The 14,822-nt window shown below is 39.8% G+C and overlaps 1 protein-coding gene across 3 annotated transcripts in view; it reads left to right on the plus strand.

Annotated features, from left to right (window-relative positions):
- Nucleotides 1-13,364, plus strand: part of LOC124149215 (ubiquitin-conjugating enzyme E2-24 kDa-like) — a 59,321-nt gene extending 45,957 nt beyond the window's left edge. For all 3 annotated transcript variants that reach the window (XM_046520655.2, XM_046520657.2, XM_046520656.2), the window contains 2 exons: nt 2,325-2,457; nt 8,451-13,364. In XM_046520655.2, coding sequence (XP_046376611.1) covers nt 2,325-2,457; nt 8,451-8,696 — 379 coding nt within the window. In that variant the 3' untranslated portion in view covers nt 8,697-13,364. The remainder of the gene's footprint in view (nt 1-2,324; nt 2,458-8,450) is intronic.
- The last annotated feature ends 1,458 nt before the right edge of the window (nt 13,365-14,822 follow it).

Consider the following 14,822-nt stretch of genomic DNA (forward strand, 5'->3'; position numbering starts at 1 on the left):
TCCACATTTGTCTGGTGTGTTTTGGTTTGATTGTAATTGAAGTCCCTGCTGTGCCCTGACTGACTGTCATGGCGCCCCAGGTGCTCTCACTATCAACCATTGGTAGGGGATAGTTACTTAAGTTACTTCTAACATCGTTTCTTGACTAATAGACCTGTGAAGATCCGGGGTAGAATAGGTCTTCAGCAACCCATGCTTGCAGTAAAAGGTGACTATATTTGTGGTAAGAGGCATCTAACGGGTCCGTTGGTCAGGCTCGTTGACTAGATTGAGGCATGTCATCATATCCCAATTTGCGTGGATCGATGCTCATGATGTCAATCACTGGATTGTCTGGTCCAGACTTGATTATTTACAGACTGCCATCATATAGCCGGCGTTAAACAACCCCCCAAAAAACAAAACAAACTTGACTCATACAGACCTCTTGTGGTAAGAGGCATTTAACGGGTCGGGTTGTCAGGTTCGCTGGCTTGGTTGATGCATGTCATCGATTCCAATTGTGTGGATCGATGCTCATGATATCAATCACTGGATTGTCTGGTCCAGACTCTTAGTTTCAGACCACCATCATAAAGCTGGAATATTGCCATTAAACAACAAACCAGCCAACCAACCTCAGTTACAATCATGAGGACAAATGAGTACATATTGTGCTGCAGAAGTCTGTCATCTTTGATTTAAACATGTTGAGAGAGAGAGAGAGAGAGAGAATGTTGTACCTTTGTGCCCACATTATCAAGCCCTGGTTAGCGTGCCTTGTGCAGTGAAATTATACTGCTGAAATATGGCTTGGAATATCTCCTTAATATTTTTCTCTTGAAAGTTTAAGTAGATTGATGTACTTTAAGAAAGTAATGGAATTGAAGATAATGAAAACAATACTTTTTTCTTTCTTTTTGGGTTTAGTTTTAAGAACATAGTGTAGTCAAGGGTTTACAACCTACAGTGAATAGAATTTGGGGGCAAAATTTAAACATGTGAAATAGATGTTTGAATAAATATCTGATTCATGGAGTACTGCTTGAATTAAGGGCCAGATCTTTAAGCGAATTGAATTAAGCGCCTTTAATCACAAGAGCAAACAAAAGTCACTCTTTTGCCAATATTGAAGCGTTTTGTTCTGATTTCTGAGAGAGACAATCTTATCGGTCTCCACAAACAGCTCTGGTTGATATTGTACTCATTGTCATTTACATTCTGTTGTTAAAATAAATATTGTCACTATGAAGTGTGTATGAAACCTTTCTTTTTTGATACCTTTTAAATAAGTTAAACTGTGTTCTGATAGATCAATGACAGATGCTGTAATCTGGGGCAGCTGTCCACAAGTGCTGCTTCACTGATGTGTAGCAATTGTGATGAATAAAAACCCATTGAGGTATTGATTTGATTTGTCATCAGTCCACTTTGATCATCAGCCTGCCTTTTCCATACAATTAGGTGTCAGAAGTGAATTATAGAGAGCTGTCAGCAGTTGCTGGTGTAAAATAGAGAAAAAAAGAATTCCTGGAAGTTTGGTGGAGTATAAAAAAATAATGCTAGGGACATGTTGACAGAAGGCTGCCTGAGAAGTGTGTTGACATTTTGATGAACTGGTTTGTTTTCTGTATTTATTAGTTGTTGGAGATGATAGAGCTCATGCAGTAAGCATGGTGGTATTCAGTTGTCAGGCCAACAGTCCTCATCCTGGTAATACTTTTGTTTTCCAGATTACTTGATATTGATTATTTTGACCTGATTGTGCTTTATGGACATTCCCGAATACCATATTTGTCAATTTTGACAGCATGTCATTTGGTCAATATCCAGTAGGTCATAGATCACAGGAACAGGCTATTACTCGTGAAAGACTCATTTTTGCATGATTAACAGTGGCAAAGATTGTTGGATTTGAATATAAGAAAACATGTTTGACATGTTGACACAGAAGCTAACCAAATCAGTCAGCATTAGTGAGTGAGTGAATGTTTATAGCTGCATCAGCATTAACACTGCTTTTTACGGCTGTGAAGTCACACAATTCTGCACATCAAAATCAGTTGAGCACAAATATCCTAGAAGAGATGTCGCTCATGCAGGCCAGATAAACAGTGTCATGGAATGTTGTAACATTAAACAGCAACCCAGCCAGAACATTTTAGAGAATTTAAGAACCTTCAAAATAAGTTGTTTTATTTCCTTTTGCTTCATTTTATTATTTACAAATGTTAGCAAAAAGCATACATGTAATGACATTGCTTGATCACATGTTACTTAAGCATTAATTACGCAAACAGTTATGATTCTGAACTGGTTAACCTGACCTTGACCTTCTGTTGCAGTGCTGGACCAAAGGGAGACAACCTGTATGAGTGGGTGTCCACCATCCTGGGACCCAAGGGGTCAGTTTACGAGGGAGGAGTCTTCTTCCTGGATATACATTTCACTCAGGACTATCCATTCAAGCCACCAAAGGTAGGTCACTACAAGGGCACAACTGACCATCAAGTAGACGTTGAGTTGATCACTGATGTGGAAATAGGCCCTGATCATAAAAATATACCAATGAGATAAGTATGTGCTGATCGCTAATGGATTGGGTCTTTTGATAGTAATGTAACCCAGAGCCAAAACACATCTAGCTAGCAGTCTGGGGTATTTGTTAACAGGGACAATGACCGCCCAGCAGTTTAAGGCAGGCCCATTTTCACAGTTCAAGTATCCACTAGCCTTGGGTTCGGATCGAATATTCCCACTGATCACAATTCTTCATGTGATGTAGAAGTAGCTGCAGGGAGTGACATAGAGGTAGTTGAAGGAGTGAAGTAGAGTTGGTTGCAGAAAGTCATGTACAGGTAGTTGCTCAGAGGGGCTTATAGGTAGTTACAGAGAGTGATGTAGAGGTGGCAAGTTGCAGAGAGGAACAAGGATGCAGAGGTAGTTGCAGAGAGTGACAGCTGTAGATGTAGGTGTAGAAGTAGTTGAAGAAAGAGGTAGCCCCAGAAAGAGGTAGCTGCAGGAAGGGGTAGTTGCAGAAAGACATAGTAGCAGAAAGACGTAGTTACAGAAAGACATAGTTACAGGTGGTGACAGGAGGTAGTTGCAGAAAGAGGTGGTTACAGGAGGTAGTTGCAGAAAGTGGTGGTGACAGAAGGAGGTAGTTGCAGAAAGAGGTAGTTACAGAAGCTACAGAAAGAGGTAGTTGCAGAAGGAGGTAGTTACAGAAGGAGGTGGTGACAAAAGGAGGTATTTGCAGAAGCAGGTAGTTACAGAAGCTACAGAAAGAGGTGGTGACAGAAGGAGGTAGTTGTAGAAAGTGGTGGTGACAGAAGGAGGTAGTTGTAGAAAGTGGTGGTGACAGAAGGAGGTAGTTGCAGAAAGAGGTAGTTACAGAAGCTACAGAAAGAGGTGGTGACAGAAGGAGGTGGTGACAGAAGGAGGTAGTTGTAGAAAGTGGTGGTGACAGAAGGAGGTAGTTTCAGAAAGTGGTGGTGACAGAAGGAGGTAGTTGCAGAAAGTGGTGGTGACAGAAGGGGGTAGTTGCAGAAAGAGGTAGTTGCAGAAGGAGGTAGTTACAGAAGGAGGTGGTGACAAAAGGAGGTATTTGCAGAAGGAGGTAGTTACAGAAGCTACAGAAAGAGGTGGTGACAGAAGGAGGTAGTTGTAGAAAGTGGTGGTGACAGAAGGAGGTAGTTGCAGAAAGAGGTAGTTACAGAAGCTACAGAAAGAGGTAGTTGCAGAAGGAGGTAGTTACAGAAGGAGGTGGTGACAAAAGGAGGTATTTGCAGAAGGAGGTAGTTACAGAAGCTACAGAAAGAGGTGGTGACAGAAGGAGGTAGTTGTAGAAAGAGGTGGTGACAGAAGGAGGTAGTTGTAGAAAGAGGTGGTGACAGGAGGTAGTTGCAGAAGGAGATAGTTACAGAAGGAGGTAGTTACAGAAGGAGGTAGTTACAGAAGGAGATAGTTACAGAAGGAGGTAGTTACAGAAAGAGGTAGTTACAGAAGGAGGTAGTTACAGAAGGAGGTAGTTACAGAAGGAGATAGTTACAGAAGGAGGTAGTTACAGAAGGAGGTAGTTGCAGAAGGAGATAGTTACAGAAGGAGGTAGTTACAGAAGGAGGTAGTTACAGAAGGAGGTAGCTACAGAAGGAAGTAGTTACAGAAGGAGGTAGTTACAGAAGGAGGTAGCTACAGAAGGAAGTAGTTACAGAAGAAGGTAGTTACAGAAGGAAGTAGTTGCTGAAGGAAGTAGTTACAGAAAGGTAGTTACAGAAAGAGGTAGTTACAGAAGGAGGTAGTTACAGAAGGAGGTGGTGACAAAAGGAGGTAGTTGCAGAAGGAGGTAGTTACAGAAGGAAGTAGTTACAGAAGAAGGTAGTTACAGAAGGAAGTAGTTGCTGAAGGAGGTAGTTACAGAAGGAAGTAGTTACAGAAAGGTAGTTACAGAAAGAGGTAGTTACAGAAGAAGGTAGTTACAGAAGGAGGTAGTTACAGAAGGAAGTAGTTACAGAAAAAGGTAGTCCCGAAAGGAGGTAGTTGCAGAAAGAGGTAGTTACAGAAAGAGGTAGTTACAGAAATAAGTAGTCACGAAAGGAGGTAGTTGCAGAAAGAGGTAGTTATGAAAGGACGTAGTTGCAGAAAGAGGCAGCTACAGAAAGAGGTCAGACAGAGGTAGTTGCAGAAAGAGTTAGTTACAGAAAGAGGTAGTTACAGAAGCTACAGAAAGAGGTAGTTGCAGAAGCAGGTAGTTACAGAAAGAGGTAGTTACAGAAAGAGGTAGTTGCAGAAGCTACAGAAAGTGGTTGCAGGAGGTAGTTACAGAAAAAGATAGTTGCAGAAAGGGGTATCTACAGAAGGAAGTAGTTACAGAAAGAGGTAGTTGCTAAAGGAAGTAGTTACATAAGGAGGTAGTTACAGAAAGAGGTAGTTGCAGATAGAGGTAGTTGCAGAAAAAGGTATCTACAGAAGGAAGTAGTTATAGAAAGAGGTAGTTGCAGAAAGGGGTAGCTACAGAAAGAGGTAGCTACAGAAAGAGGTAGTTGCAGAAGGAGGTAGTTGCAGAAGGAGGTAGTTACAGAAAGAGGTAGTTGCAGAAAGAGGTAGTTGCAGAAAAAGGTAGTTGCAGAAAGAGGTAGTTGCAGAAAAAGGTAGTTGCAGAATGAGGTAGTAAAGAGGTAGTTGCAGAAGGAGGTAGTAGCAGAAGGAGGTATCTACAGGAGGTATCTACAGAAGGAGGTAGTTACAGAAAGAGGTAGTTGCAGAAAGAGGTAGCTACAGAAAGAGGTAGCTACAGAAAGAAGTCAGAATGAGGTAGTAAAGAGGTAGTTACAGAAAGAGGTAGTTGCAGAAGGAGGTAGTAGCAGAAGGAGGTAGTAGCAGAAGGAGGTATCTACAGGAGGTAGTAGCAGAAGGAGGTATCTACAGAAAGAGGTAGTTACAGAAAGAGGTCAGAATGAGGTAGTAAAGAAGTAGTTACAGAAAGAGGTAGCTACAGAAAGAGGTCAGAATGAGGTAGTAAAGAAGTAGTTACAGAAGGAGGTAGTAAAGAAGTAGTTACAGAAGGATGTAGTTGCAGAAGGAAGTAGCGACAGAAGGAGTTGCATCTTTTGAACTTCCCTTCCTTTTAAGACCCAAAATAGCGGCATATATCAGCTTTACCCCTTTTATCGGAACATTCTTGTAGTCGAGAGGCTCAGCCACCATTGATAACATTTAATCAAGGAGGAAACACAGCAACAATTTGCTTTGGTGTACTCGAAATATTGCTCACCTGAGATTAGCTGTACGAGGAAGATGTTAATTATTTCATTATGGCCATAACCCAAAGAAATACACCTACCCACGTATGTTCTAAATATACCAACCCATGTAGATCATAACGCAATACATTCTGTTGAAAGTTTTTATCACGGTTTACCTAGGTACCAGCAATACCATGCAGTCTTACTATATGCAGTTTATAATATGAGAAGGGATAGTGTCAGCAAATATAGTTTAGTCAGTATTGGCTATTCTGTTGCTTCAGGCAGTAGTTGGGCCTAATGTTAGCTTTGATTTTATTATGACTGGTGTATGAGATTACACTGTTGGATAATGGCATCAGGCTATATAGTTTATGAAATAGCACTTTGTGACATGACACTCAGTGTTTTTTACTGAGGCTGGAGTGTTGTAACAATCAGCCACAGTGTGTTATGGCCTTGTGTATGATGACAGTGTATTGATAATCAGCAGATTGCCTACAGCAATGTAACAGGCCATGCATTGTAGTCAGGTCCTGGAGTCCAGGTGTTCTTGCACCTCATCCTTGCCTCAAAACGAGGATCAGATGATCAAAATGTCTATTGAGTAGGGAGTATATTATGTGGGTTCAATACTATCATCATGATCATGGAAGACACTTCAAAGGTCATGTAAGTTGAGTAAGTGTTTGAGTGAGTGAGTTGGGATTAACGCCGCTTATAACAGTATTCAAGTTATATCACGGTGTGTCAGCTTAATGTGGGAGGAAAGCCCGAAGTGATGCAAGTCTCAGACGTTTACCACTTCGGTGAAACCCACGAGCACGGGTATGGTGCTGACAAGCCTAGAAACATAATTGGGGCGAACCGAGATTCAAACCCACAATCATAGGTTTCTGGCGTGTCCAAGAGACACAACTCTGCACAGCGAATTGCGGCGCCTTAGACGACTGGGCCACCCGTACCCCCTGGTGGTGTTTGATGACAAGTAGTTCATGCCACTGTTTTCCTTGTGCATCAGATGATGCAGGCACACAGACATTTGTGATTTGAGCTGTCTCACAAACATCATAATGTACTGTAATGAATCAAACAGCATATTTAGAGTCCAGTGCCCTTTGTATTGACAGCTGTGCATCAGCTGCATAAAGTACTGTTTTCAACAGGATATTTGAGTTATCTTGTCAAATGACATGTTTAGATCATCTCTGATCTTTTTGTGAGTGACACAGCTATGTGAAAATGTCAACATTGTCAGGCCACAAGATGAGATAAACATGTTGTTTGACAAGAAGAGACAAATGTTCTCTTTTTTGTTTTTTCCTTAAGAACTCGCTCTGAAAACCATTGTCATAGAGGTGATTGAAAGTAGTTTTGACATTCAGTTTTTCTTCACTCAAGTGAAATATTGATATTTTCTGGATAAATACAGTATTTCAGTTCTCAAGTACCTGTGTATGCTGATTGTTGTGAAGAACATCTTCAGTTGACAAACTTCATAAAAAGTTGAGGTTGGGTTGGTAGCCAAGTGGTTAGGACATTTGCTTAAGACCCTGTTTTGATTTCACACATAAGGCAGATTAACCTGCATTACAATCTATTATGGGTTGGCCCTGTGGTTAAAGGTGCAACACTTTACTGGTCATGAGTTTGAATCCCAGATTTTGCTGACACAATATGATATTACTGAAAATACTAACTCAGTGATGATATGCTGGTTAGATCTTACCTAATATATGATACATATTGAGTGTGTTTGGTGATCTGTGACAACATGGGCGATGAGACATCACGTATCATCTTATGATGTTGTCAGGTCAAGTTTTGAATTCATGCATAAGGCAGACTAACCTGCATTACAATTTATTATGGGTTGGGCCCTGTGGTTTAAGGTATAACATTTTTTATTTGGGTTTGAACCTCCAACATAGGAGGTAAAACCTGAAGAATCGTCTCATAATGTTATTAGGGCCCCGTTACACAAAGCGATCGTAGCACTACAACTGTCGTAAGTCTATGTTAAAGTATGGGAGCTACGATCACCTTGGCGCTATGATCATCTTGGCGCTATGATCGCTTTGTGGAACAGGTCAAGTCTGATTGGTGTTCAATATCATAAACCTTGTCGCCATTCAGATGACCTAGACAAGATTTACCACAGTACTATTTCACAACTGACCCGTGAAGATCCGGGATAGAATAGGTCTCCGGGAACTCATGCTTGCCGTAAACGGTGACTATGCTTGTCGTAAGAGGCAACTAACGGGATCGGATGGTCAGGCCCGCTGACTTGGTTGATGCATGTCATCGATCCCAATTGCATGGATCGATGCTCATGATGTCAATCACTCGATTGTCTGGTCCAGACTCAATTATTTACAGACCGCTGTCATTTTGCTGGAATATTGCTGAGTGCGGCATTAAACAACAAACCAACAAAACTATTTTACAGCTGACAATTTCAACAAATATTAATTTGGATAAATCCAATGTATTAACAAGTGAAGAGATAAGCGTAGGGCAGGTGGGTAGCCATCCAAAATCTGTTATGAAAGCATGCATTTCAGAGGCTAACTCTGACATTAAACAACATTCAGTCGGTATTAAGTAACATGACACCAGTTGAATGATATAAGGTTAAGTGGTGGGATTTATTGTCACTTGAATGTTTAATTATGTCTTCAAATATATCTGGTTGGTCGATAAACAAGCTGTTGTTTCTTTCAGGTGATATTCCGTACCCGCATCTACCATTGCAACATAAACAGTCAAGGCACCATATGCTTGGATATACTCAAGGACAACTGGAGTCCAGCACTTACCATTTCTAAAGTCCTGCTGTCTGTATGTTCCTTGTTAACAGACTGCAACCCCAACGACCCCCTGGTTGGCAGCATTGCCCAACAATACACCAACAACCGCGAGGAGCACGACCGCATTGCACGACAGTGGACAAAACGCTACGCCACGTAAAATAGTTCCTTGGATGTTTGAGTTGCTTGGGTTGATGACTGAGAGTCGATGTTATGTATGCTGAAGTGCACCTTCTGAATGCGGAAAATGTGCAGTAAATGTGACTTCCCATGAAGCCATTAAACTTCTCGCGAGTGAATAGAGTGGCTATATATTGTGCCAATTACCCGCATCAATCAAAGTAGAGAACAAGAGGTGTCATGGTCACTCTGGACTGTTTTTCGTCATTGAAAGTCTGTGCGCTCCTGGACTGATGTGGAGTCACGTGCTTGAATTAGTGTACAATTTGGTTCATTTAGACGAAGCTTTTTCTGATATTACTGCCAAAATATTCAATTAATATCTGTAGGATAAGATGAGGCTTTGAGGGGATTTGTCCTTGAACAGTAAGGTTGTAGATTCATCACTACAACTGAGCTAGATAAGAGGGTTGGATTCAGCTCTATTTCTCAGTGCTGAATGGACAAATCCTCTGTTTAAGCCACCCTCTGAAGCTCTTTGCCTGATTGTAAGTTTAAACTTGCCATGAGGTTTGTGGATGATATAGTCAGACTTTGTGAAGCACTTTACTCATGTACAGATCACCTGAGCATGGTTACCATGGTAAATTTCAACATGGTTACCATGCTAACTGTTTCAGCTTAGTAACCATGGTAACAATTTCAGCATGTTTAAGTTGATCCACTCTTGTAAGGTGTCTATGCGTTTTGTTTTTTGCAAACTATGTCTTCTGTCGTTGCTTTTAGAAAAGAATCATATTGGAGAAGTGTCTTGCAGATTTGATTAACATGTCAGTTTGAACACTTTGGTTGAAAGATTAACAATTTAGAAGTTAATGGTTGGCTTTGAAATGTTTAACCATAATCTTTCATATTGGTGAATGGTAAGACCTTTGTATATTTGCCTCAGGATTCCATAAAAAGAGACTTAAATATGTTATGATACTGATGGTATGATTGTATGTCAACTTAAATGTTGTACAAATTATTTGTATTTTCAAACCCATTTACGAATGCTGAAATCATATACTACCCTTACTAGTACTGAGGGGTATTTTTACGATGTTAGGATTCTAAAATGAGTATATGTCATATATGTTAGAAAGAATTTGTTGGGAACAATATTTTTGAGAATATTGTTTCATGGAGCAATCTTTGTCGGTGATAAACTTCCTAAACACTAGTCACTTAGTTACGGTCCTGGTGTCATAACTAGTGTATCCCAAATTGTTCTCCAAACCAGACCGTCGCAATCTAACCCTGACCTCGATTCACGGTATAAAGTAGCTGCAATCCCAAGAAATAGCTTGTCTTTCATCCTATCATATTTCATGTAAATTTACTGTGGAATTATTTTGATCTGTTTGTTTTTTGTGGCTATTTTATACCATGTGTCAAGGGTGAAAACTGCAAGTAATTTTGGGACCCCACCAGCAGTACACAGTCCCAGTCTTCAGCAGTTGTATATAAATATAGTTGGTGAATGTATTCAGTTTGTTCCACACCGAAAAGTCTGCTCGGAACTCCATTTGTTTGGCACCTGGCAGGTTCTTCTTTTCCAACAACCCAAGCATCTCTTGCTGAAGGAAATTTCATCGCCAAAATTATTCTCTCCAGTAGTACACCATACCTGTGTTAAGTGTCGCACATGGATTCCTTTGAGCAAGATGTATGGAAGGGTTGGAAGAAATAATTTCAGGGAGTAAATAATGTGACCTGTTATGATGCCATCTATCATGATCTATGAGGGCATGGGTTAGTCTAGTAGTTAACGTAGTCATCAGTCGCAAAGAAGCCCATCATGGACCTGCTTAAATGCCGATCTCTGGCTCCAAGTCTGCTGTAAATGTCAGAAAAAATCCCAAATTGAAAACTTCATGGTAATGTTTATTAATGGTGTGATGACTTGGTCCAGGTGACCTGTATTTCACTGACAACATGACCAATGAAGAGGAAGAAACTTTCACATTAATTTTGCATTATTGTATCGAATGCAATGTTAATATGTCTCTGAAATAAAGAAAATAAGAGCCTTTATTTTGAATCCTAGATAAATCCCTGAACATTATTTGAACCACTCTGCATGTGTCCCTGCTGTGATATTGCTGCAATATTGCAAAAACAAAAGTGATCTAAAATATTACTTCTCACCTGGGTATATATTGGTGGAAACTGGACCCCGGGAGAGGAGCAGGAGAGTTAGACTAAGTTAACTCACAGACGTCTTTGAAATTGATTATATAATTATTTTAAATGTCAAATTTTCAACCAAGAGTTATATGGATGTTACTAAATTGTTACTTTAGCCTTTTAGTTTCTTTCGAATATGTCCCTTGTATGTCAACTTTGAAGGGCTTACTCAATCGTTTCAGAAACATATTTGCTTCTTTTTTTTCAAAATACGATTCCTAGCTGTTTCATCCTATGAAATACAAGACATCAATGACAGCAGCAAACATGCCTTTTCATCTATCTGTGTCCAGTTAAGCCATCCAATAAAAAGGACCCTAGTATTACCAAGATGCATTGATAGGCCAGTGGCTATTTTGTTAGCTGATATAAGATTTCTGTCTTAATCATGACTATGACAGCATGTGCTGTATAAAATCAGTGATATTGATCAGGACTTGCTTCTCAACAACAAGAGCACCGAAGTACCAGGTTTATGTTTGATGTCGCATACGAGTGATGTTTCTTTACAGTGTTGGACATAGAGATCACTCTTGTACATAACCTTTGTGACAGTTGCCATTTGTTAGGGGAACAGTATCAATGGGTTGCAGCAGAACATGTATTTGGGTAAGCTGAAGTAACATGTCTTTAAGGTCGGAATTAGTATTCATAATTTTTCACATACATCCAGTCATTATTTGCAGTTTTGTTGGGATTTCATTGAGGATTATTGATCATAATCTTTTTGTCATAACTAATTCATCATAATTGGTTCCGTTTCATATGTTTTCCCAACATGTCAGTGCCCATTTTCATCATAATTTCAAATTACAGAATGTTATTCAAAAACTGTTTCCTGTTTTTTCCTGACAATGTATCCATAAAGTACTTATTTTTGGTGCAACTAGTAAATCTTTTTTTTTAATCATTCATCATAACATCACTATGTGTCATCTGAGTCTTGTAAAAGGATGCATATCAGTGATGTTGATTGTAATACAATAATGTTACACCCCTAACAAGGCTTTCAAATTGCTAAATCCAACATGTATAAGCCTTGACATTGACTCTTGAGCACAAGTAGATGTGCCTGTCCGGTTGCTTACCATGCTTACGTCTGTCGATAAAACAGAGCATGTTTTACTTGAATACAACCCATCGCTTCATCCAAGGACATGCTGCGGAAGTTGATCGACTGCCCAAGGGATTAATTATGCCTGACTGTATCATATTCCATTTGATGATGTTTGTCTGGTATTTTCCTTTGTTCTGTACACAATGTATTTAAACTATTGATGCTTCAGGGAATATTACTACAGTAAAAATTAAATGTATTTAATTGTAATTAGTATTGTAGACTCACTGGTTTAATGTCAAGATAATTTGAACGGTATAAACTGTGGATAATTGTGTAATGGATATAATTTGTATTTATTTGTGACAAAATTGAGATTTTAGTCAGTGTATGATATTAGTTCCTTTCATCAATATTAGTTGCTCTGTTTCAGTTGTTAGTTATTCTCTTATGAGTAGAGTACCAACATTACCAATATCTTTGGCCTGTTTTCGCATTTAACATTATGTTACAGTTAGCAGACTGCAACTTTGAGTTTTGATCATGTTTGACTTGAGTTTGACCCAAAACCATAAGAAATTAGTTGCCATGATATGTTTGATTCCTTCATGCCATCCTGTTTGACCCATTGATGTTGGTGGATCTAACTGGAGTTTGACATTTTGTATTTCTTGGTTTGTAAAATTATGAAATATTTATTGACATAAGTTCGTCTCAGCTGTGAATTGCTACCTCATTTAGTATATTCTTGTAGCATGGAGAGAAAAAATATTAATTTTGGCAGTCTGGTGTTCACTTGCTTGTGCATGATATATTTAATGCCACTAAAATTTCAAGACCTTACTGTATGTGTGCAGGAAAGTTTGAAAAAGAATGAAATCTGAGCTAGATAACGGTGACACTTTGGAATATTTGACCTCTGTTACAAGTAGTGTATGCATACTCCCAAGATACACTGTCACAAATGTTCATATGTTTAAATTTTCAGGGTAATATGTAAAAGCTGTTATACAAACCTCAAATTTTTTTGATTAATAGGAAGGGGTAGCCTTGGGATTTTTGTTCAAGAAAATACTTCTCTTTTGTTGTTATTATTTCAACCTGACATTAGTTTGGGCATCCATTACACACCAAAATCCCTTCCATCATCTAGAAGTTTATTTTTTGTGCAGAAGTTATGTTTTTCCCCTTTCAGACTAGATTATATTTTAGGTAATATCCCAGCCCCCCACCACCCCCCGAGGATGACATGAACAGTCCCGGAGCCTTGTGAAACCCGTTTCCTCTGTATCCGCTTCATTGCATACTGTCAGGGGTATAGTCTTCGTTCAACAGATAACAACATGGTTTGTCATGTGTATGTAAATATATGTGTATATGTATGTATGTGGTTTATCAATGATATAAACTATGTGCTATTAATAGACTTTGTTTTGTTTTTTTCACTCCATTTGTACTGGATATTTAGAATGAATGTGACACATTGCCTTCTGTGTTTGATTATTATTGGAGACTGGATGATCAAATCACATTGTCAGTGGTAGATAACACCATTTATACTAATTATTGCCTGCTGTTTACGAAAGCACTTGCCATTTCTTCATGAGGGAAACAATTGTTATTCAGAATCTGGTAGTGTTGTCGACATTACCAAAGGTAAAGTTGAAGTATTGTTCATGAATCAAAGCTGTTACTGAAATGTATTTCAACAAGGGGATAGTACGTCCTGTCAAATCTGCCAAGTCAGAACAAATATTTTCCTGATGCAGTAAAACCCTCTGTCCTCAGGGAACCTTCTGGTTAAATTTTGTCATTATTTCAATGATCGGGATGTGAATCTGTGCCCATTCTTCTTGTTGCCAGTTGATATTGCTGAAATATTGCTTAATTTTCCCACTCACTCACTCACTCATTCAACACAAGTACAGCTTGGTTTTTATACTTTGTTGAGTGTGTTAACAGCTCGGATCTCATGGTGTTCAAGAACATTCATGGGCGGATACAGAGGGGGGATGCGCACCCCCCTTTTTATTTCTGTATAAATTACCACCAAAGACATTAAATAGACCTTAATTATGCACCACCACCCCTTTTCAAAAAAGCTGTATCCGCCCATGACATTGATTATCTTCCAATTCTTGAATTTGTCTTTTGCACCGTCACGCTGTAGATCATTTGTTTTCCTGCTCTGACCAGTCTCATCACCATAAACTATTGGTTGAACAGTCTCACCACACTACCAACCATTGGTCTGCCAGTCTCACCTCACTACCGACCATTGGTCTGCAAGTCTCACCACACTACCAACCATTGGTCTGCCAGTCTCACCACACTACCAACCATTGGTCTACCAGTCACACCACACTACCAACCATTGGTCTGCAAGTCTCACCACACTACCAACCATTGGTCTGCCTGTCTCACCTCACTACCAATTATTGGTCTACCAGTCTCATCACACTACCAAACATTGACCGCCTCCGTGGTCTAGTGGTAGAGCGTCCGCCCGGAGAGCGGAAGGTCCGGGGTTCGATCCCCGGCCGCGTCATACCAAAAGACGTTAAAAGATGGTACTTGTTGTTACCCTGTCTGGAGCTCGGCATTAAGGGGCTAAAACAAGGACTGGTCGGCTCGGAGTCAGTATACTGTGTCTGAGCGGGGTATTCATGTTAAACTGCGGCATGGTATCTCAGTGATCTAGCACTATAAATCGGCATCAGTCCGGACTAGTACAAGCAGCCACACACACACAAGTACATGCACGTCGCTATATAAGTGCAATAATCTTGGACGCGACATTAAACCCCATTTCACCTCACCTCACCAAACATTGGTCTACCAGTCTCACCTACTACCGACCATTGCTCTGCCAAAACGGCC

The sequence above is a fragment of the Haliotis rufescens genome, unplaced genomic scaffold (assembly GCF_023055435.1).
Source record: "Haliotis rufescens isolate VD_foot unplaced genomic scaffold, xgHalRufe1.0.p SCAF_4, whole genome shotgun sequence".
Classification (NCBI taxonomy): Eukaryota; Metazoa; Mollusca; class Gastropoda; order Lepetellida; family Haliotidae; genus Haliotis; species Haliotis rufescens.